At 42.1% G+C, this 21,568-nt stretch overlaps 1 protein-coding gene across 2 annotated transcripts in view; it reads left to right on the plus strand.

Moving 5' to 3' along the window:
- The window catches only part of trabd2b (TraB domain containing 2B), a 61,658-nt gene extending 41,571 nt beyond the window's left edge, over positions 1-20,087 (plus strand). The window contains exons 5-7 of one of the 2 annotated variants that reach the window (XM_070909116.1): positions 16,149-16,245; positions 18,340-18,591; positions 19,229-20,087. In XM_070909116.1, the coding sequence (XP_070765217.1) occupies positions 16,149-16,245; positions 18,340-18,591; positions 19,229-19,463 (584 nt within the window). In that variant the 3' untranslated portion in view covers positions 19,464-20,087. The remainder of the gene's footprint in view (positions 1-16,148; positions 16,246-18,339; positions 18,592-19,228) is intronic. The other variant, XM_070909117.1, reaches the window with a different exon arrangement.
- Positions 20,088-21,568: the final 1,481 nt, after the last annotated feature.

Below are 21,568 nucleotides of genomic sequence, written 5' to 3' on the forward strand. Positions count from 1 at the left end.
TTCAATTAGCATTCCTGGCTAATGCTGCTAATGTTTCCTGAATGGTGTAGTGTGTCCTGAGGGAAGTGTGTGTGTGTGTGTGTGTGTGTGTGTGTGTGTGTGTGTGTGCGCGTGTATAAGCATACGCATGCATGTAAGTGTGTTTGCCCACAAAAGCAGGTGGTGGGCGGGTGTCTGTGCATCTGTTTGCTGTATAACTGTGTGTCTGTGCTTGTGCATCTGAAAATGGGTGGTACCGCCTCTAGGGTACGTGTGTGTGTGTGTGTGTGTGTGTGTGTGTGTGTGTGTGCCACAGTGTATGATTAATGCTGAATGCCTGGGTCCTTCCTCTGAGTGTTTTTGCTCCCTCTGCTCTTTGTGCTGTTTGGACAAGGCTGCTGTTTCACCATCCAGCTGCTTTGTGCGTGTCCATGCACGTGTGTGTGTGTGTGTGTGTGTGTGTGTGTGTGTGTGTGTGTGTGCACGGACTGAACACTGGCAGTTAGCATATGTAGTATAACTGATGGAGGAATACATTTATGCTATAGTACTTAAATAAGTGGTGTTTCTCTGAAGTGCATGCAGATTAAGAAATAAGGGCCGATGACACGTCCCTCTCCTGTTTCACACTATTTATGAAACAATGAAAGTCGTATGAACCTCAGAGAGCCAACGAACCCGGTCCAACTCCTTAGGCTAAAAAAAGCACTGAGGAGTTGGAGTGGAGAGTTGCAAGGAAGTAAAAGAAAACAGCCATGTTTCCTATTACAAGTTGTTTAGCAATGTTGTATTGTTTAATACATGCTCAGGGATGGACAGGATATCACAACATTTCTTTCTAAAGCAATGAGACTGACAGCTGGGAGACAATTTTTTGGTCTTTGTCAAAAACATACTGAGTATTTCTTTGTGGATTTGGATTGGAAGTTACATGATTAAATGACTGAATCCCTTCGGATGAAAACAGTGAAAGAAAGTGAAAACTGTTTTCCCAAGTCTGAACCTACTACTACTACTACTACTACTACTACTACTACTACCACTAAGGCACTTCTAAATCCCCTTGCTTTGGTTTAGGTTGTTTTGCTGGGCAGTTCCTGGATGTGAACATGTGTAGAGGGGCATTGAGACAAATGATGGTGTTCAAGAAATCTTCTGTGGATTACATTAAGCAGACTACTGACAGCTCCTAGCAAGCATTTTAACTTAGAATAGATGGTATACTGCAATCTAGGTAAAACTGACATTTGTTGTCCCTCACAGCTCCTTGCGTTGTCTTGTGAATTTTTGTCATTTAAGAAATTGCTGTGAACCAACAGGGTCATATGTTTTGTCTAATAAGACAGGCGCATTTTAGCATTAAAATCTTTGCTAAAGCAGCCTCATGTTTTCCAGCCCATCAGTAAGGCAGCTATGTGTTTGCTTTCCAATGCGTCCAACCTGGCCTGGATCGACTGGAGGTGAACATGTGTGTTGGGTCACCTACAGGCTGCAGTGCTGTGTGTGAGAGAACTGACAGCTGGTGTGAAGTGATAAGAACCATTACAGTTGCTCGGTGCACACACACACATGCTCACACACATGCATATACTTAGATTCATACTTAAACATGCACACAGTACTTGTGTGCATGTATGGGCATACTTTATAACATGCACAAACAAGCACATTCACTCACACACACAGAGTAAACACAGACGTCTCAGTAAAGACCTCGGGAAGGCACAGCAGATAACAGTCAATGAAGGCCAGATTTACGTACATGAAAGAGCAGGGAGAATTCGTGCTGCACGTTCATTCAAGTTTGCACTCACAATCTGCATGTAATTAGTGTCTGATTTACTACAGCAGAATCTAATTACAGTTATTGTAATTAGTAATTAGAAGTTAATGGGGCTGCCTTCTAGGTTCATTCAAGGAGAACTTCGAAGCTCAAGAAAGAAAAACTAAAACAAAAGTGAGTAAAAAAACAAAAAGAAATGCACATCAATTGCAATATGTTAAGGGGTTAAGGGTATTTCAAAACATTTACTAAGACTGCAATTAAAATATTACTGAGAAAATTACTGATCAAATCATAGTGACTTTTAGAGAGGTTAGTAAAACTACGGCAGTGAAAGTCATTAAACATACTTATAAGTTAATAAAAATGTATTAATTGAAACTCGCTGTGATGTCTGTCTTTTGCCAATTCCATAGTGTAGTATCAGCAAAGTTCAAATTTTATGACCACATAGTTAAAACTTGTAACTAATTCATTGCAGATCTGTGTAGAATACAGGTTATTAAAATGAAATCTTTCTCACCACAACTTTTTCCTTAATATACCACCACAAATAGTCTTATAATGACAGTTAGTAAATCCAGCTGAACATCTGTCGACCACACTTATCATGTCTCCTACCAGTAGTTTACTTTGCTGATTAGACATAAGCTGTGTCTCAGATCACAAACTGGGCCTCCAGGGTGTTGTGTCTGCTGACACACGTCTCTAGATGCAGATTTACCCAAAACAAATGGCTTAATAAATCAGCCTTAATATAGTCTTTCCCATGCTCTGATCACAAAGCTTCCTTTCTCTCATCTATTATTTCTGTCTTTAGGACACTGACTCATGTCTTTACGGTCCTGTAACTGTCCCTGCTGGTCCCAGTTTCCCTTTGGCCGTAACCAGCCATGAAATTTTATCATCCAATGATGCCAGGATGTATTAAGTGACAGCCTGGACACCCAGAAATATGACTGTGCTCACACTGCTCTTCTAGATTTTAAATAAAAGTAGTTGTGGAAGTGGTCAGGCTTGCTTTGTGGAAGGAGTTGTGCTTATAGTCTGATTACAGTCTAACCGCAATGCATACTTTGAGTAATTAAGAGAAATAAAGAGGATAGGAGGTGTGAGGGTTAAGATTGTCCAGACATGTTTTAAAATAAATACAGCCTGGGGAGATGTATAACGGCCATTTTCAGGCCAAATGTGGGCGTACAATAATGTGATCACATAAAATCCAATCTTTATGGTTAGATATCAAAAATCACATAAACATGACGTGTGTAACTGCAGGCAGTGTAGTCATAACCTTGGACTTGTGATGGTCCTGGTGCTGTTTGTCTGACGGGCCAACGATCTCTCTGTTAATGTAATCCTCTGTTTGTGTCTATTTATGTCTGAGTCAAGTGGCTGTTTTTGTGTTTATCGGGTTGTATTTATGCCATACACGAGATAAATATTAATGGCCCCTCTAGCTGCCTTTCCCTTGGACTCCTCACTTCCAGTCTGAACCATGTCCAGAGCGCAGAAGGAAAACAGGACTGTCGGGAAAGAGCCGGGGCAGCGCTCAGGTCAAGACCCTCTAGAGTTACCGATGTCGTAGTCTGATCCAGGAGTTTTTTCACGGGGTAATTAAACTATACAGAGTGTGTATAAAGTGGTTCAGGCAGGAAATCCATCTCTGCTCAGCTCAGCACCTTACTTCCCAGCCTCCCCCTTTCCTCTCGCTGTACACCTACACCTTCCTGTAGAACAACTAAATTTATGTGCAAAATGTATGCTATTGTACTTGGTAAAGCAGTTTCTTTCTCCTTTTCTCTGCTCTTTTGCCTCCACCCTGCGCACATCTGCGTTCACACACATGTTGTAACAGACATTCTTTATTTTCTTCACTTTCACCAACAGGTTATTAATACAAATTACAGAGGTAAAAGAGCTCCAGCAGGCTTAATTGAATTACCCCAGGCAGTATAAAAGAGACTGACTGAGCAGTATTACTCTCTCACTGGAGCACGCTGTTGGGCCAAGATTTTATGATTTCGATGGTCCACAAAAGCAACAGTTTCTCTGTTTCAGTCAGTAATTCAGAATATATTTTGAATAGCTGGATTCTTATGCAGTGAGTTTACATTACTGTAAGCCTACAATACATCAGAAAAACTCCTCCCAACAGTCATGAACCTTTTCACTTAACTCTGCAGCTCTAGGCAGCTATTAACCCTCATTTACAGTAGCTCGTTAATTTGATTTATAGTTTTAAGTCCCAAAAATTGTATTATATGGTTCAGTTTCACTGCTCTCATCCCTTTCTCAAGCAGCAAGCAGCAGTTGTTTCAGTGAAAATAATGATAAACAACTGTACGCTACTAGCCTAGCAACAAATAAAAGGCTGACAAAGTTAGCGATTAGCTAGTGAAGAAAGTTAGCAGAAAGTTCGAATTTGCTCGTGGAAGCCAAACCAGAGCTAAAAGGAGACTGAATACTGGACTTTCATTGACATTTGTACCAGACACATGGCATCAAATGAAAGTTTCTCTGTGTTTGCTGGGTGTGTAAGGCATCAATTTGCTAACATGTTAGCAAAAACAACTTTATAAGGTGATAATATGTTAGGGCTGTGTGTCTGTCAGCTTGTTTTGACATTTTTCAGCTAATTCGCTTTCTTGCTGCGAGTTAGATGATAAGATTGACACCCCTCTCATAGCTGCCTGTTAAATATGAAGCTACAGCTAGCAGCCAGTAAGCTAACAGCCAGTGAACTAGCAGCCAGTAAGGTAGCTTAGCGTAAAGACTGGAAATGGGGGGAAAATGTCAAACTCTGTCTTTTTGGCTGAAGTGAGTCACTGAATGAATATTTATCTAAAATTTATATTCAGCTTCACCATCTTCTTTCCCTCTGTCTCCTCACAGTCTCTCATCCTGTTCCTTTACACCACTGTGGTCACTGGTGTTCACTATTACTACCAGTGTTATGTAATGGGGACTAATCATAGGCACCCACTGTAGCATGACGTTAGCGTTCTTTGTGCGGCCAAGTGAACGCATCACTGTTTCCCCCTTGGACAGAATGACACAGCAACACCAGATGATAGCAGTAAAAGGAAAGCACGCTCGCAGACACGCCGTACGTACACACCGGACACTTGTTCTGTTGCTATTGCAAACAGATACAATAGCTCACTCCGCAAAATATGCAATCTCGGTCGCACTCTCACTGCCACACTGTCATTTTTATACACAAGCACACACAGAGTTATCATTTGTGCGGAGGAGTGAAGCAGTGTGTTGTTGGACGTCTGTGGTGTGCTTCAGCAGGTTTTCATTTGCCAGTTCTCTGGCTGCCGCTGCCCGGCCTTATTGAAAACATCCCATGGAATTTCCTGACGCTGCCACGGCCCAGACACCACTTCACACACACACACACACACACACACACTTGTACGTGTGTCTGTGTATGCTTGCAACCCAAAGTCATATGATCTGCGGAGATATTGATCTCCAAAAAGAGTCGTTGCTGTCAAAAATACACATGTAGTATTGTTTGTTTTGAAGTCGGAGCCACTTCGGATCTGTTGGCAGAACGTTGATTTTTGTGTGCATGTTCTGCTGCACAGGCTTATAATAGCCCATTGTGCAGGCAGAGCGGGCCCATGTGTTTTGCAGTCACTTGTGGTGTTGTGGTGTTGAAGTGATGACTGAGGGAGGGAGTCTGCGTGGCGTGCATGTCACTTTGTCTCCGTGGCTCTTCCTCTCTTAGTGCATATCTGCTTTTCTCAGCCCTTTTTCTCATCTGTCTGTCTGTCTTTTGCTGCCCCTCTTATTCCATCTTTCTACCTGTCTCTCTGTCTTGCCTGCCAGTTCATCTGTCTTAAGCTGCTCTCTTTCTGGTCTGTCCTATCTGTCCTTTTCATCTTGTGCTTTCTCGACTTTATTAAACTGACGCCATCCCTCGCTGCTGTCCAGCGCTGTCTCTTCTGCTTCATGCTGTCTTCCCCTCTGCATAGTGCAGGAGCATTTTATGAAGTGACGGAGATACCATGTGTGTGCGCCATGTGTTGTCTTCTGCTCAGCGGAGAAGACAGATCGAGAGAGAGACATAGAGAGATATTATTAGTGCTTTCCTATTGACAGTTTGGGGTTCAGCACACATTAAAAAAAATAATAATAATTTTAACAGGAGTGCGGTTTGGCCTAGAAGCCAGCGTTGTTTGCTGCAGGGTGATAGTGTATGTGTGTCACTGCATAGTGTGTAGTGCTTTGGCTCAATACAGGGCTACCTCTGTCCTGCCTCAACATCCTCTATGGTGAAAACGTTGCTCCCAGCAGTACTACTCCCTTCTCACCTCGCTCACTCTCACTCACAAACACACACATGCTTGTCTTAGTAACTGTTTTGTAAGTACCACTTATCTTTAAAAACTGAAACTTTTCAGGAATTTACATTAATTTATGGACTGTCTGTTTCATACACAAAAGAGACTGTTAAATTTCATCCAAGTAACAGAAGTGAAAATTTACAAATATGTCATGCACTTTTCGTCTAAAAACTTCATCACTGTGTCTGCTTCTATAGAATGTTCACAGTATACTTTTTTTATATTTACTAGCAGGTCCACTATCTTGGAATGACAAGACAAGTATTTGAAATTGAATTGGGGAATAAAGGCGAGGCCCAACATTATAGTTTCATTAAATGTTGTGCAAAGAAACATATTCACTTTGTTATATCTCTTTTGAATGCCTAATGCAAATACAGTACAGTATATACATCCAATCTGAATCACTAGGCTTATAATGTAGTGCATCACCTGAAACATACACATTGTGCTATTTCAACGTGAACATTTAAAAATGAATAAAGCATCAGACCAGAAAAATACTGAAAGGGGGATTTTTTTCAAAATAATTTGTTACTAATCAAAGTGTCATTTAGTAGTGTTTTGAAACAAATAATTTACCCTATTAAATTGTGCTTTTTCTGGGTACATGACATTTTTTCCTCCAAGATAACTATGTCCTTTTAATTTTTTTTATATATTCTCACTAATAAGAGTGATTCACTTATAAGCCTAATTTGTTTCTTCACCATATGAGCAGAGTTGACCTGAGACGTTAGCACACATACCTTTTAACCACTGTAGCAACAGAATTGGCTCTATTGCGGTACCCATGTAAGGTTATGTCGTCTTGTAAATGTTCAGGAATGTACTGTAACTCTGCGTTTGCGTGAAGACGTCTTATGGTAACTCTTAACTACTCTGCTTGGATTCCTAGCTCTAATTAAATCAGTACAGCTCATTAGCTTGTTCAAAGATTACACACTTCATTAGCAACTGAAAGAACATCTCATAGCCTTTTTAAAGCCAGTAAGCTTAATGCTACATTTCATAAACACATGGATGCTTCAGTCTTTCTTGCTTTGATCTTTTGAGCATTAACATTGTTCTACAAGCACACGTTAAAGACTGTGCAGACCAAAGTATATAAGAACACAAAGGTTCACTTCTTGGGACCTGTAGTACTGCTGCTTTTCCTGCTTGCTAGTTAATTGCATTCACCTGGTGTCCCAGGTGTAAATCAGATCCTGATTAAATGGTAAGAATGAAAACCAGCCGGCCGCTGGTCCTGAGAAACAACTGATGTGAAACATTGGTTTCTGCCAGCACAAATGCACACTCACTTTTACACACAAGCATGTAGGCTACATATATAATCACATACCTACACACTTACTTTTATCTCTGAGCTCATGCCTGCTGGGCAGCATGTCTGCGTAATGTATGCCAGCAACACACACACACACACACACACACACACACACACACACACACACACACCACTTTGACACATGCACACAAATATGCACACATAAACAAGATGACATGCACATAAGCATTTGTATTTTGGGATGAAAGGAAATATGTGATTATTTTTCTACCTGCTCACATGAAAACTCAACATGCTTCCTTCTTAACTGCAACTTTAACTGAAGGGTGGATGGGAGGAAATGAACCGACGGTGCAAGAATGAGATGAGAATGATAAAGACCGCCATGAGCCAGAGCTCCGTGAGGATGCCAAGGCTTCTTCCATCACATGTGTGTACGTGTGTGTGTGTGTGTGTGTGTGTGTGTGTGTGTGTGTGTGTCCATAAGAAAGGAGTCCTTCTCCACTATTGACCAGCTGCTCCCTATACTCCTCTTGTCCCAGCAGGGAGAGATGGTAAAGACCACAGCTGACAGGAACCAAAACAAACAATGAGGGTGATTTTCACAAAATTTTGTTAGCTCCTCTGTAGGCTCAGCTCACCTCCCTTCCTCTCTCTATTTCTTTGTGCCTTTGTATTCCTCCTCCAAGACTACTTTCCCTTCCTGCACCCATCTGTTTTTCCCTCACCTCACCCACTTTCTTCACTTTCTCTCTGCCCACCATTAGAGCTGTTGCAGACTGCAGCAGAAAGCTCACACAGTCTAAATATTTAAACGTGGGGAATCACTTTAAAGCTTCTGACACTGAACCGCTGAGCTCGCCCTGCAGCCTTTCTGACATGGGCCGGTGTCAGGCCCGCTGCATGCAGCATTCAGCCTCTGGATCTGATCCCCTCGACTCTCTCGATCTATGTATTTGACCAGAACGTCAACCAGAACTCGGACGTGAACGGCTCCGTCAGCAGCTGTCACTCGTAACACCTCAGTGTGGTGCAGGGAGACAGACAGAGACAGAGATGAGGAACGAGCGAGAGATGTGGGAGGGTGAGGGGAAAGGCTTCAGATTATTCCCCTTCTACAAACCCAGAGCCGGCCTGAGAGGTGGAATTTACCATCCTGCGTTTCTAGATTTACGCATCAAATGAAAGCAGTGCTCTGTTTTCAAGGCAAAGGTTCAACTATTTCTGAAGTGCCGTGGGTAGTTGCTTCTCCGGCTCCGCTCTGTTAATCCAAAGGCTGCTGTGTGATTTATAGAGGGATCCCGGTTCTGTAAAACTGTAAATGGAAATGCACAGCAAGGCGCAGGGATGCTGGGCTTATTAAAGTCTTTGTTGCATTACTCATATGTTGTTCAAGGAAAGAGTGCCTTGCAGGATAGGTCAGAGAGAGACTTTCCCCACATACAGTTACACAAATACATTAGTTCACCTACTGTTACAACACACACTGATTAGCACATGACACACTAAAAGAAAAAACCTGAATAAATAATAAATAATAATATTGGTGCCCTAACCAATGTAGATGTAGAAAAGGATGTAGCTTTTGCACCAGATCTCAGATTTACCACTCAGAATTTATAAGCTAATGCTAACGTTAAAGCTGGTTGAAAACGCAATATCCAGCTGATGGAGGTGATTCGTTTTAAAACCAGAACCATGTAAAAGGGTTTTAAATATGCACATGATATAATGTTAAAGGTTGATGCTGAAGCTGTATGCCTGTGTGACGCAAATTGATGAAGTTCGGCTGGAGTTGTTGGAGTATAAACTTCTCCAAACCAAATAAAGGGAAGGACAGAGCCATAATCAAACTAAACTCTGATACAGTAGCATTTTGGTTCCTACAGGATGGATATTTCAGTCCTGAACAGGTATTTCTTTAACGTAACCTGTAACCCCACAAAACAATGTAGTTAGTTAATGACATGCCCCTTGCCATGGGAAATAACACTAGGTTAAAGCTGCTATTATTAATCTCAGCTAATATTACAGCTATTTCTACTGCTAGTGCTGCCATACATCTTTGCCTACCTGTCTGTCTGTCTATCTGTGTCTCTACGTCTATCTCTCTGTCTCTGTCTCTGTCTCTCTCTCTCTCCCTCTCTCTCTCTCTCTCTCTCCCTCTCTCTCTCTCTCTCTCTCTCTCCCTCTCTCTCTCTCTCTCTCTCTCCCTCTCTCTCTCTCTCTCTCTCTCTCCCTCTCTCTCTCTCTCTCTCTCTCTCCCTCTCTCTCTCTCTCTTTCTCTCTCTCTCTCTCTCAAACCCAACCGGTCAAAGCAGATGACCGCCCACCTAGAGTCTGGTTCTGCTCGAGGTTTCTGCCTCTTAAAAGGAAGTTTTTCCTTGCCACTGTCGCCAAAGTGCTTGCTCATGGTGGGAACTGTTGGGTCTCTGTAATAACATTATAAAGAGTCGGTCTAGACCTGCTCTATTTTGTAAAGTGTCATGAGATGACTTTGTTGTGATTTGGCGCTATATAAATAAAATTGAATTGAATTGAATTGAATTGAATAGGTTACTATAGTATGTAGTAAGCTAGTTAGCTGGGCATGCTATCGATTGCAGCTTGCGTTAGACCACACAACACACAGTTGAATCTATTCTAACCCTAACCCTTCCTTACACGTTTGCTCTTGTGTTTTTAGTTTTGGAGAGGCAATACAAACAACACCATCCTCCAAATCTAGTATCGCTCTCATTAGAGCCCCATGCATACTGTTTCGGCACGTGGAGAATTCCAAAGCAGGCCTGCTATAATGAGATACGGTTGCTACTCTATGATTGGAAGATCTTTGTTTGGGGAAAGAACGGTTCATCCCTCCAGTAGAGTTCAGAAAGGGGGGGGGGGGCGGCATTGAAGCTGTTCTCATAATGGTCCAACACCTTACATGTTAGTTTTTCCTTTAATTTGTCACCCATTTGACACCTACGCACAAACACATTGACAGATGACAGGAATTTTCCCCATCATCTCAGCCTGCGTACACAGGAACACATTTCAAACAAACCTAAAGAGGAACACACCCTTTTCAACTATAAAGTGGTGGGGTAGATTTTATTTTTCCTCTCTGTTCACCGAGGTTCTCTCGTCACTGTATTCTCTGTTTCCCCTCATCTTCTCATCTCTCTTTCATCTGTTGTTCAAAAGGCCTGGAGGCAACAGCTTGTGTTTGTTTGGATCATAATGTAGCAACAGTACCCAGCATGCATTCTGGCTGGGTGGAGGGTGTACATCAACGCCACTCGCCCTCTGATCACGCACTCCATCTATGCTCCTCCACCTCCATTCACTCCCTCAATTCATTCTCCATATCCGTCTATCCTCTCTGCGTCCTTCCTCTTTTTATTCACTCAATCCACCACTAAATTGCCTGTTTCTACTCTCCTACCTCATATTTCCTCTCTTCATTTTCTTACTGTTTGTGCTCTGATTGCAGTTTTCATATGAGGTGGTCCGCTTGCAAGCCATGTGGGATTTTTTAAACCACTTGTGTGCATCAGTTGATCCATTGTTTACACTGTGTAATTGCAAACACATTTGTTTGCGCAAAACTGAAAAATAACATAATACTCTTCCTGTGAGTTTACTTCATTTTTGGATCAATCTCTCATGCCTAACTGGCGCTAAGTTTCCATTCTCCTTCTGCTCTACTACCAGCTGGTCTTTGCACTTTGGATGTTGTCCAGAAGTCTGTAGAAGGGAAAGGATGAGTAGACGAGGGAGACATAAAGGCAGACATGGTGAGACGGAGCCTGGGATGGAGAGAGGGAAAAGGGGGCTAGAGAGACAGGAGGAGTGCAGGCCCAGGCTGGGTGCTGACATGACTGGAGCCGAGCCTGGGTGGCAACCAGAGAGACATGCTGCAACACCTCCTTTTGCAACACACACTAATGCCTTCATACACAAACCTGCATGCAGAGAAGAGAAACAAATAAACAAATAGAGGGATGGAAGACAGAGCCACAGCAACAACCAGACCAAGCACAGATGCTTTAAAAAAAAGACATGATTAAGTCTGGAAAGCGAGACAGATAAAGAGATAGGCCTGAGACAAGAGGTGGCTACAGTAAACACAGACAGGGAGGGAGGAGAGGTGGAGTACGTTAAGTCGCTACTGTAAGTGGAAATCAGGATGGAGAGGTTATTAACAAGAGGAGTAGCTGAGTCATTAACTCTGCTCTCAGGAGCCACAGGAGGGGAAACACCCTGTAAGGTAATGTGCACACTGCAAAAAGTCACGGCTGCTGTACTTAAAACTGATTTTTTTTTTAAGGCATATCTGCCTTATTAGAGTAGTGACAGCAAAGTGGCAAGACAGACCGGAGGCCTGGGTGATATGTGAAAGCGGTTGTAAGTGGTTTGAAGCCACATTACCACAAGTTACGCTGCTTCTGTCTCAGCCTAAGCCACAGATCACTTGGCAGCTTAAACGCTGTGATGTAAACGATGATAAAGACTGAAGCTGTGTCCCAACTCCATACTACATAGTAATTGTAAGCAAAGTTTGAGTGCGCTATTGATGTATTGTCCCACTGAACTACTGTCCCATCTACCCAGAAATTACATTTATATACTGCATTTGTTTTATTGAGGAAAACGTAATCGCGGCCTGCACTGGATTATGTTTAGTGGCAAGTGGCATGTTTTTTTTTTGAGAGAAGGAAGTGTTGAAGATATAAAGAGGTTGTATTGGGGTGAATGGTGGGCACACAGATTGCAGTCCAGTGTGTGGTTACGTTTAGGCAACACATTCTCTTTGATGAAGGTTACAGAAAGGTTTGTGGTTTCGATTAAATGTTCAACTAAAAAGTAAACACATCCTGTCTCATGCTTCAAGTCACTTTTGACTTTCTCAATATTGAACCAAGACCGCGATCTTTCCCTAACCTCCACCAAGTCCTGTGAGTGAGTGCCTAAACACAACCATAAAAACATTAATCACGGAAATAGAGGAGCCGCTCACAGCTGCAACACATCAACACAATGTGCTAATGGTGGTGATACAGCACAAGGGAAAAAATAAGTAAAAAATCTTTGGAATAACATTTTGCTTTCTCATTGTTAAGTTTAATTGGCGGTGGCCCTCCAAAGTCATGCGGTCCATTTTCCAATCAAGTCTGTTAGTAGACAACAGAAAAATATAGCACATAGGACATACATAGTTAAACTATTGTTGCTGTTTTTCTTTCAAATTAAAATACTCATCACTTGCTGTGCCAGTGGATTTTGAAACAAAAATGTCATAGATCACTGCTGTAAGTAACTTTCATTTAACGTTCATACGCAGCAGCAGCAGCAGCAGCAGCATGTTTTGCAGTGTACTACCAGTGCAGTCAGTCTACGAGCGCAACATGCAGCAGGGGAGCGTTTAGGAGTCAGCTGACCTCTCATTACCTCTTGGCTAATGGAGCCGTTTGTTGGGCCTGCTCGCTGCTTCAGAAGCACCACACTGTTTACTGTCTAGATACTCCACAAACAAACACACTGGCCCAGCCTCCCACACACACACACACAAACACAGTCATCTGTACGGAAATAGCTATTATCTCTGTACCCAGTCACTCACCCACACACAGGGATGAACCACAAAAAAACAGAAACAAACAATACACATGCCACCGTTGTCATATGAAAAGCTTGTGAATAAACTTTTCCGAAGGTCCACATTTTGCGAACAAATTGTGCCAACTCATGGGGAACCGTGCGATGCCTCAATTTAAGTTCATGGAAGTTACCAAAATTTGAGAAATGGTGGTTTTCACAATGAGTTTGTTTGTGTGTGTGTGAGGGAGCATGTGTTCATACGTGTATGTTTGTAGCTGTTTATTCATGTCTTCTTTTAGCCCTGCCTTGCAGACAAATGTGTTTGTTTTGCTGGCCTGTTAGTTTGTGTGTACAGTAGGTTGTTTAAGGAGTGGGTGCATGTTTACAGGATCCAGGAAACAACAATTGGGGTATACTGAAAGGAATACTCTGCAGATTAAATGTTTAAAGAATGTCAGATTTACAGCAGGTGTGTCTCTGAAATGAAAAACATGTGGTCGTCTGCCGGCTGTAAAGGAAAACTACAATTTCATCATAAAAAACAAACAAACATGCATACACACACTGCTCTGTCTGTGTGTTATGTATGACAGCAGAGCAGAGGAAATCAAGTCAGCACATCAAACAGTCAGCTTGACCTCACACCCGGCAGAACACACAGGAGGTGTTCTTCTCTGCCCCCGGCCTGCAGAAATTAATGAAATAGCTGCTTGACACAGATATGAGGGTGGCTGAATCTGTCAGCATGCAGTCACTGAATGAGCTGACTTTGGCCCCAGTGTCTTGTTAGGAGAAAGGGATGAAAGAAAAGAGAGAACAATGTAAGAGAGGAGAGGAGAAGAATTATTAATCTTGGTAGTAATTTAACTGGTATTTGTGTAGTGGGACTTCTTTGAGTGTATACATTTTAGCAGTTATTTTCTCATATAATTGTGTTTTAACCTTAATATTTAAGCTACTACTTACTGTATATGTTATGTTGTAACATAAATCAGCCATAGAGTACATGTTTTTTGTTTATAAGCACTAAACACAAAGTACAGCTGAGGCTGATGGGAATGTAGTTAGTTTTGAAGGTATTTCATAAACTAAATGGACCAATTGAAATTTTGACCTGATTCAAAAAAGGTATCACAGTTATTACAATTGAATGTCTGAACAAAATTCCATGGCAATCCATCCAATAGTTGTGGAAAAGTCAGGGAATCACCAAAGTCATTAAGATAAATCCCCTGGGAACCACGAATGTCTGTACAAATGTGGTGCCAATCTATCTATGTTGAAATATTTCACTTGATAAGTGAAAACTTTGTGTGCTTGTGGCGCTGGATGAAAAGTCAGGGGATCACTAAAGTCATTAGCATTCATCCTCTGCGTATCACGTCTATCCGTACAAAGGTTCATGGCCATCCATCCAGTAGTTGTTGAGATATTTCAGTCCGAATCAAAGTGGTGGACCAACTGACAGACCAGCATTGCCATCAATAGAGCCACGCTGCCAGTGTCCCTAAAAAAGAATAATCTGATTTCTGTATGTACATTTTATTGCATTGACAAGATCACTTGTAACTGTTGTCCTTTTACTGTCTTACATTGCCTTAACTCGCCTTAAAAGTTCTTAAAGAAACAAGTATAAGAAATACATCCTCACTTCTGCCATTGTGAGGATATTTAGTCTGTATATAGCAAAACAAGAACACACACCTACACACAATGCATACACCCACCTTCACCCACACAAAAACTCACACTCTCCCCTCTGTGTAATCCCATCTGATCTCACCGACACTCTGTTGTTAGAAGCCTCCTTTCACTCCGCAGCCTATCCCAGCGCTGCCTTTGAACTCAGCTGCCAAGAAAGTGTAACACCGTGTGCCTCTTTCTTTGACTTTCAGGAATGATCAGGAACATTATAATGATAAAATTGGCAGGGGGTGAGGAGCTGAGTGGGAGCAGAAGGCCCTGACAAAAAGCGAGTAAGAGGCACGAATATTGTCAACGTGTTGTTAATAAGCTGCAGCAGAGAGCTGAGGTGTGTGAATTCCTGCGTGTGTGCAAATGTTTGCATGTGCAGGTTTGTGTATATGTGTGAGCACAAATATGAGTTCTTCTGTTTGGGTGTGTGTGTGTAGCGGGGGTGATGTCAGTCTACATTACAGCTTATTGCAGGGTTGAGTGACATGCAGGATTATCGGCTGATGGGAGAAATAAAAAAAAGCTTTTATCAGCGTGGAGCTGGGGCCTGCATGTTTGATGTTAGTCTGAAGGAATCGTATACAAGGAGAAGGAAAGAGGGAGAGGGGCGGAGAGCAGGCAAGAGGTTGAGTGCCGACAATATGGGGTCATTACAGAGCAACAAGTGGGCCCAGTAGATGAAGAGCGAACTTGCATTTGAACAGTCCCTGTTATCTCACAGATCCTCCACAATCCTGTTTCCTGCTTCTATCTACAGCAGGACTGCCACACTATATGAGTATCCCTGCACCTTGTGTGGAAAAATATCGTCTTTGGTGGGGGAAGTCAACTGAATGTCGGGCGCATCCAGTGTTGGTCCTGGTCCAATGTTTAAAGATGCACTTTGAGTGTATCTGAGATTCCATAATGTCACTTTCTAAGAATATGTATCAAGTCGTAAGCATGAAAGTCTTAAGAGACGTGTGTGGTAGCATTGTGGAGTTTTTTTGTGTGAAGATGATGCAAACAGAAAGGTCAGTATGATAAGCCACAAGTTATCATAATCACTGGTCAAAACACTGGTAAATATAAGTCCATCTTTAAATCATTCTCACATGCCCATAGGTACATTGAAAGAGTTATTGGTCACTGTCATCGTTCCTCCTGTCAATACCTTCAGTGAAGAGATCCCTTCCTAAAGCGACGTAAATGTAAGTGACGGGGGACAAAATCCACATTACTCGTTCAGTTGAAGTTAATATGAGGCTTCATTCATCTGAGAGAGACAAATGAGTAATGCTGTTTTTATTATCCTTTAAGTCGCTGTTATTAGCATCAAAACATTTTTTACAAAACACAATCCAAGTGCTATTTAGTCGTACAGACAAAATGTATGCTCAGAAAAACACCGGTTTGAACTCTGTCTTGCTTCTCTTAGATCTGTCGTGACTTTTGTTATTTCGCCTACTCTTAGGTCACTTCCTGGGGAATCACAGTGTGTTGGACATCCTGAGGCAGGAGGGCTACGAGATCGTTCACGTGCCCTCTGATCACCAAGAGCCAGCCACAGAGTGAGTAAGCAGAGGAGAGTATAACACACGACAGCGCATATAATGTGATTAAAGTGTTGTAGTTACAAAGAAACAAACAAAAAAAAGCTGAAAAAGTAGATGATTGCTAATTGTATATATCTGATGACTCAATTACCATGATTGTGTGACATCACTGAATCTGACAAGGTTAGATGATAATAAAACATATAAAACCTTGAGATCCTGTTAACCTGACAAGATAATGACTGGAAAAATACAAAGAGGGTGTGATTTAGTGCCAGCATCACAACGATAATGTTATGGTAATATGGCCTGTTTTGGCAGGCGTGCAGATACATGTGGACATGCGTCGTGTCCATATCTGTCTTATTCTCTCTAGAGTCAAGCTTTTTAACCTCAGTAGATTTATTGAAGTGCAATGCAGATATGGTCCAAATTGTGCTCTGTAACAAATAAAGCTCAGCTATGCAGAAATCCTTTGAAACCTCATCAACTCCCTCACCTTCCTCCCTTGCTCCCTCTCCCTTCCTTCCTCTCTCCCCCTCTCCCCTGGCTGCCAAAGGCGAGCTGCCAGTGGTGGTTCTGCCTGTTCTCAGCAGCCACTGGTACCACAATCAGCACAAACCCACACGTATGCATGTGTACGCAGGGTGAGAGTGATGCACAGTGCCAAGGAGCGAGGTTGTACACACACTCAAACTCACACAGAGGCTTGGCGTCCTGCAGCATTTCTTCACAAAAACCTTCCACAATCCCCCTTAATATCTCAGTGTGTGTGCTACCCCTTTCCTTGGCACAGAACTGCTCCCCTCTCACCTCGGGGGTTGATCCAAGGGCCCATAAAATAGTAACAAAAGCCACTTAAATCAGGGTGAAAATGGAAAAACAAGGCAAAACAAGGGGCATCTCTTTAAAAGTAGTAACTACATCCCCATCCATCCCTCCAGCCGGGGCTTTTACAAACATCTCCCTGCAAACTACAGCTGTAAACATAGCCTTTCTATCTCCCTCCGCCCCGTTAGCAGAGTTGTGGGCTTTAGCCAGTGGTTCTGGTTTAAAAGCTGACAAGTGGACTGACTGACTGTGGTCACAAAACACTCGTGTACGCTGCACACACGTACAACCGCGCGACCACACACTTGCACGTGTGCATGCACGCTGACACTTTCAGCTCCGTGATACAAGGTGACATGACAGGCAAGGAAAAACACCACAAGATGGCTGAATGAGAGGTGTTTATGAAGGCTGTGAGCCTCAGACCAGAACCGATTGGCAAAAGCAGTGATTATATGACTGACAGGCAGAGCTGGGTTTGGCTCCACAGTAGCTTGACCGCGGGCCTGGAGCTATCGTCGCCCTGACCAATGGGGGTTTCAAGCCTGTAAAAGTGCAGACCATCAAATTTATGATGACCAGAGAGACAAAACTAATCGAGTGAGCAGTGGAAATCATGACTATGATTCATCACATCATGTTTAGTAATATTATTCATTAATATCAATGTTTGACATCCTGCTACTATATTTTTTACTTTCTACTGCTTGTTTCAGTGCAACGCCATTAGATGATGTGCACAGTAGGTTCATTTTGATGTTCTACCTTGAAGTCACATGCGAGCCATGTTGACAGGAAAAGAACAAGAGAGGAGAAAGTATGAGTAATGAGTGGAAGAAAGAGGAGCATGGCAAATGTTTTCGAGGAGAGGCCGGTGATTCTGGGTGGTCTGCTTTGGGCAGATGTCAGTTTTGACGCAACAGTACGGCCACAGGAGTTACAACTTCCTCTAATGTTGCCTGCTGGGTATTTCTGCCACTCAGCACAGCGTTTATAGGGCAAGCCGTCCTATGTGGTGTCCTTGATTGAAGTCAAGAGTTGTAAGTGGAAAGCAATAGAGTGGTCAGAAACCACAAACAATAACATTCACTGGCAGCCACTTTGAAATCTTAGAATATATATATTTTCAATTATGATCGCCTCGGAGACATAAGAAATGGGTATTTTCCATCTATAAGTCAAAGTGATACCTTTGAATACACCAAGGACATGGCCAACAAAAATAAAAAGAGTATAAGGCGACTCCATGTCCTCTCTATCTGGTTTTTCCTGCTCCAGAAGTAAACCAGCTGAAGAGCCTGAGGAGAGCACTGACACCAGCTGGCTGACCAGTCCACCAGAGATGGAGCTGGAGCTGGAGGACCCAGAGAACATGCCCAGCCTCGGAGATGAGGAGCTGCCTCACATGCTGCTCCCCGACAGCCTGAGCCAGCTGGAGGAATTCGGACGACACAAACGGCCTCGCAAAGCTCACCGTGGCCATGGCAGACCCCGCCTCTTCAGTGACCTGTGGGTTCGCATTGGGGACAGGTGAGATATCTGTCATGATCCGTTTGCTATAGGGATTTTCAGCTCTATAACAACTTATGGCATTGTTAAGTTTTTTGGAAGTAGCTGCTGGAGTGATGTTCGTGTCAACGAAGACTTGAATATAGAATTTGGTTCACAGGCAAGTACGAGCTGTCTACTTCAATGAAGAAGCGAAAGACCATTATTGGGTTGGTTGCTTCAAAATGTGTTAGATATGTTGTATAAAAAGTGACAAACAGATATCTGGCAACTCTTTTTGGTGTATGATTCAGATCATAAGGTCATTAAAGCTCATCATGGGTCATTACACTGTGGGTTTTGCATTAAACCACAGTAAATTTAAGTTTCAGTGCAAAAGACCACCTTTATAGTCACACAGACGATTTCCTTGACAGATGTCAGAAAATGCTTGAGATCTCAAATTGCTAGTTTTGTCCAACCAACAGAGCAAAACCCAAGACATTCAGTTAACTATTACATAAGATAAAGACAAAGATGATCGGCAAATATTCACATTTGAGAAGCTGGAACCAGAGAATCTTTGTCATTTCTGTTTAAAAATTAACATTTATCAAAATGACTGCCATTCATTTTTCGTTGAGCTAAACTCTGATTTCTTGTGTCTTCTTTACTCCAGCACTACTCCACCACCTAACGTGAGGATAATCAATGGCTATGTGACGGTGGAGCCTCCGCTGACCCATCAAGAGCAGCACAGGCAGATGGAGATCCATGCCACAGAGCGACATCCCAGTGCAGCTTCCTCCACTCCACCTGACTCCAGCTCAGCCCAGCCAGCCTTAGTCCACAGCACACTCACACTGTCTTGTATTTTAACCTGGCTGTTATCACACATGCTGTTCATCTCCTGACCACAACACAGCCTTATCTCACAGACAAACACTCAAGACACTACTGCGTCCATACCAGAGCAGTGGAGTGTACCTGATAAACAAGGAATGACCCATCAGCACGTGCAGAAAAGAGATGGAGGGGCCTCCTGAGGCTGGACAAATCCTGCTGTCGGCCTCCACCTACAGGGAGGGATCAGCTCCAGCCTGCCGAAATGTCAAGTCTCAAAATGTGTGGAATAAGCTCTCAGCCATGACACAAGCAACAAATGGACTGTGCTGGACTCTAGAGGGCGGAGTCTTCAAACCTCATGAAAGTATTATGGTAGAATAACAAAACACATAGCACAATGAAAAACCTGTACTTTTGAAGGGTTTGTGTGGTGGAATCTTCTACCTAATAAAAACTGTAATACTGTATAGAAAAATAAGACATTAATAATGAGAATAGAACATACTAATAACAGTTATAACTCTGTGATACAGTCAGACAGTACTGTGTAGGAGGTGGAGCACTCAGTTGCCACTTTTGTAAATTGTGCATTTTGTTCATAAAGAAATATTGTATATTTATTGTTTCTGGAAGAAAAGAGTATATTTTCTTGCTTTTTGAAGATAAATGGAAAAAATAAACTTTGGAAACTGTTGAAGTGTTTCGAGATTTCTTTCTTTCTGGTGGACCGATCGTTTGGACCCAGATATTCATGGAGACAAAACAGAATCAAATAGAATAAACTGACAGCTGCCTCCTAAAAACAAACAGCTATGACGAAAGAGAGATTCCCCCTGTGTTTGCTTTCTATGTACATTCTTATTGTTTGTGAAATTAAAGAAATCTTACATATTGATATATTTCAGTAAACTCTCCTTATTTATGAAGTATTTGACAGGCACAATGCACATTCATGAACCCAAGGGTAAATGTGCCGGTGTTAACAAGTAGTGACGTGTGTGCATTACAAATTGGCAGATTATATCTTATTATTATATTATAAATTATAAAGATTAAAATATGTTACAAAAAAGAAACATGAAGGGGGAAACATGTGCAACAGGTAATCTCAATCTGCCACCTGCTGGCTGAAACTGAGAAAACACCACTCATGGACAGTAGCAGCTGATTGTGTTGCTGTACTTTAGAATATGTTATGGTCAAAATACCAGTGACAGGTTCATCGGGCTTCTTGGCTGTGATCTTGTTCAGTGGGTCAATGCAGAGGCATTAACAGATTATTATGTTGATGCAGCATTTTCAGTCTGAAAACCACTAAGTGAGGTTAGCTTGGAGGACTTGCCTTCTGATAATGAAGAAAGCAATGCGATTTATAAAGAAGTTTATACATCCTTCACGTCTCATTGTGAAGTTGAAAGTTGATAACTAGAAAAAGTGTTATTTAACCTTCCAGATTTCAGTTTATTAAAAAGAAAAGAAAAAAAATCGATTTCAGATCAGTTGAACTGAATAGTAAAGTAGCTTAAGACTAGTTGAATTTCTCATCGTCTGATGCTTTACGTTACATCAACAAGACAGCACTCTTAAAGTAAAAGAGATTATATATTTTCTGTAAAAAGTGGATGATGAAATGTGTCAAAAAACAAACATCCACATCGACTGTACAGCCTACAGGTTGGAGAAGCAGTCACAGTTTAAGAGAAAATGCAGTATGGACGCAGAAAGCGAAAGACGAATGCTTAGAAGTATCATCAAGCTGCCCTTGTGCAAGACACTTGACTCCAAGGAGCTCCAGTTGATCCGCTTACAGGCCAAAAGCAGAATATTCTGGTTGTACAGAAAGAATCCACGTGTTGAACATAGTGTCGCTCACCACTCAGACAATTTAAATATAAAAGTTGCAAGGCTATTTAACAAACACAAAATAACTGCACTGCTGCAGTTATAACTTTTCCCACTAAATGGCGCTAGAGTCACAAAATAACTTCAGCAGCAGCTCAAACGGCACAAAGTGCTGTCTGAGAAACATATTCAAAGGCCTCTTAAGCAGAGCCTGAGCCTGAAGACGTGCAGACACAGAGGTAGGCATTGCTTTTTGCATAATGTATTTGAATAGAGAATGTTTTTATAGACACAATTTAACCAAAAATTATACAATAAAATGTCACTTCAT

This window comes from Enoplosus armatus, chromosome 7 (genome assembly GCF_043641665.1).
Source record: "Enoplosus armatus isolate fEnoArm2 chromosome 7, fEnoArm2.hap1, whole genome shotgun sequence".
NCBI classification, from domain to species: domain Eukaryota; kingdom Metazoa; phylum Chordata; class Actinopteri; order Centrarchiformes; family Enoplosidae; genus Enoplosus; species Enoplosus armatus.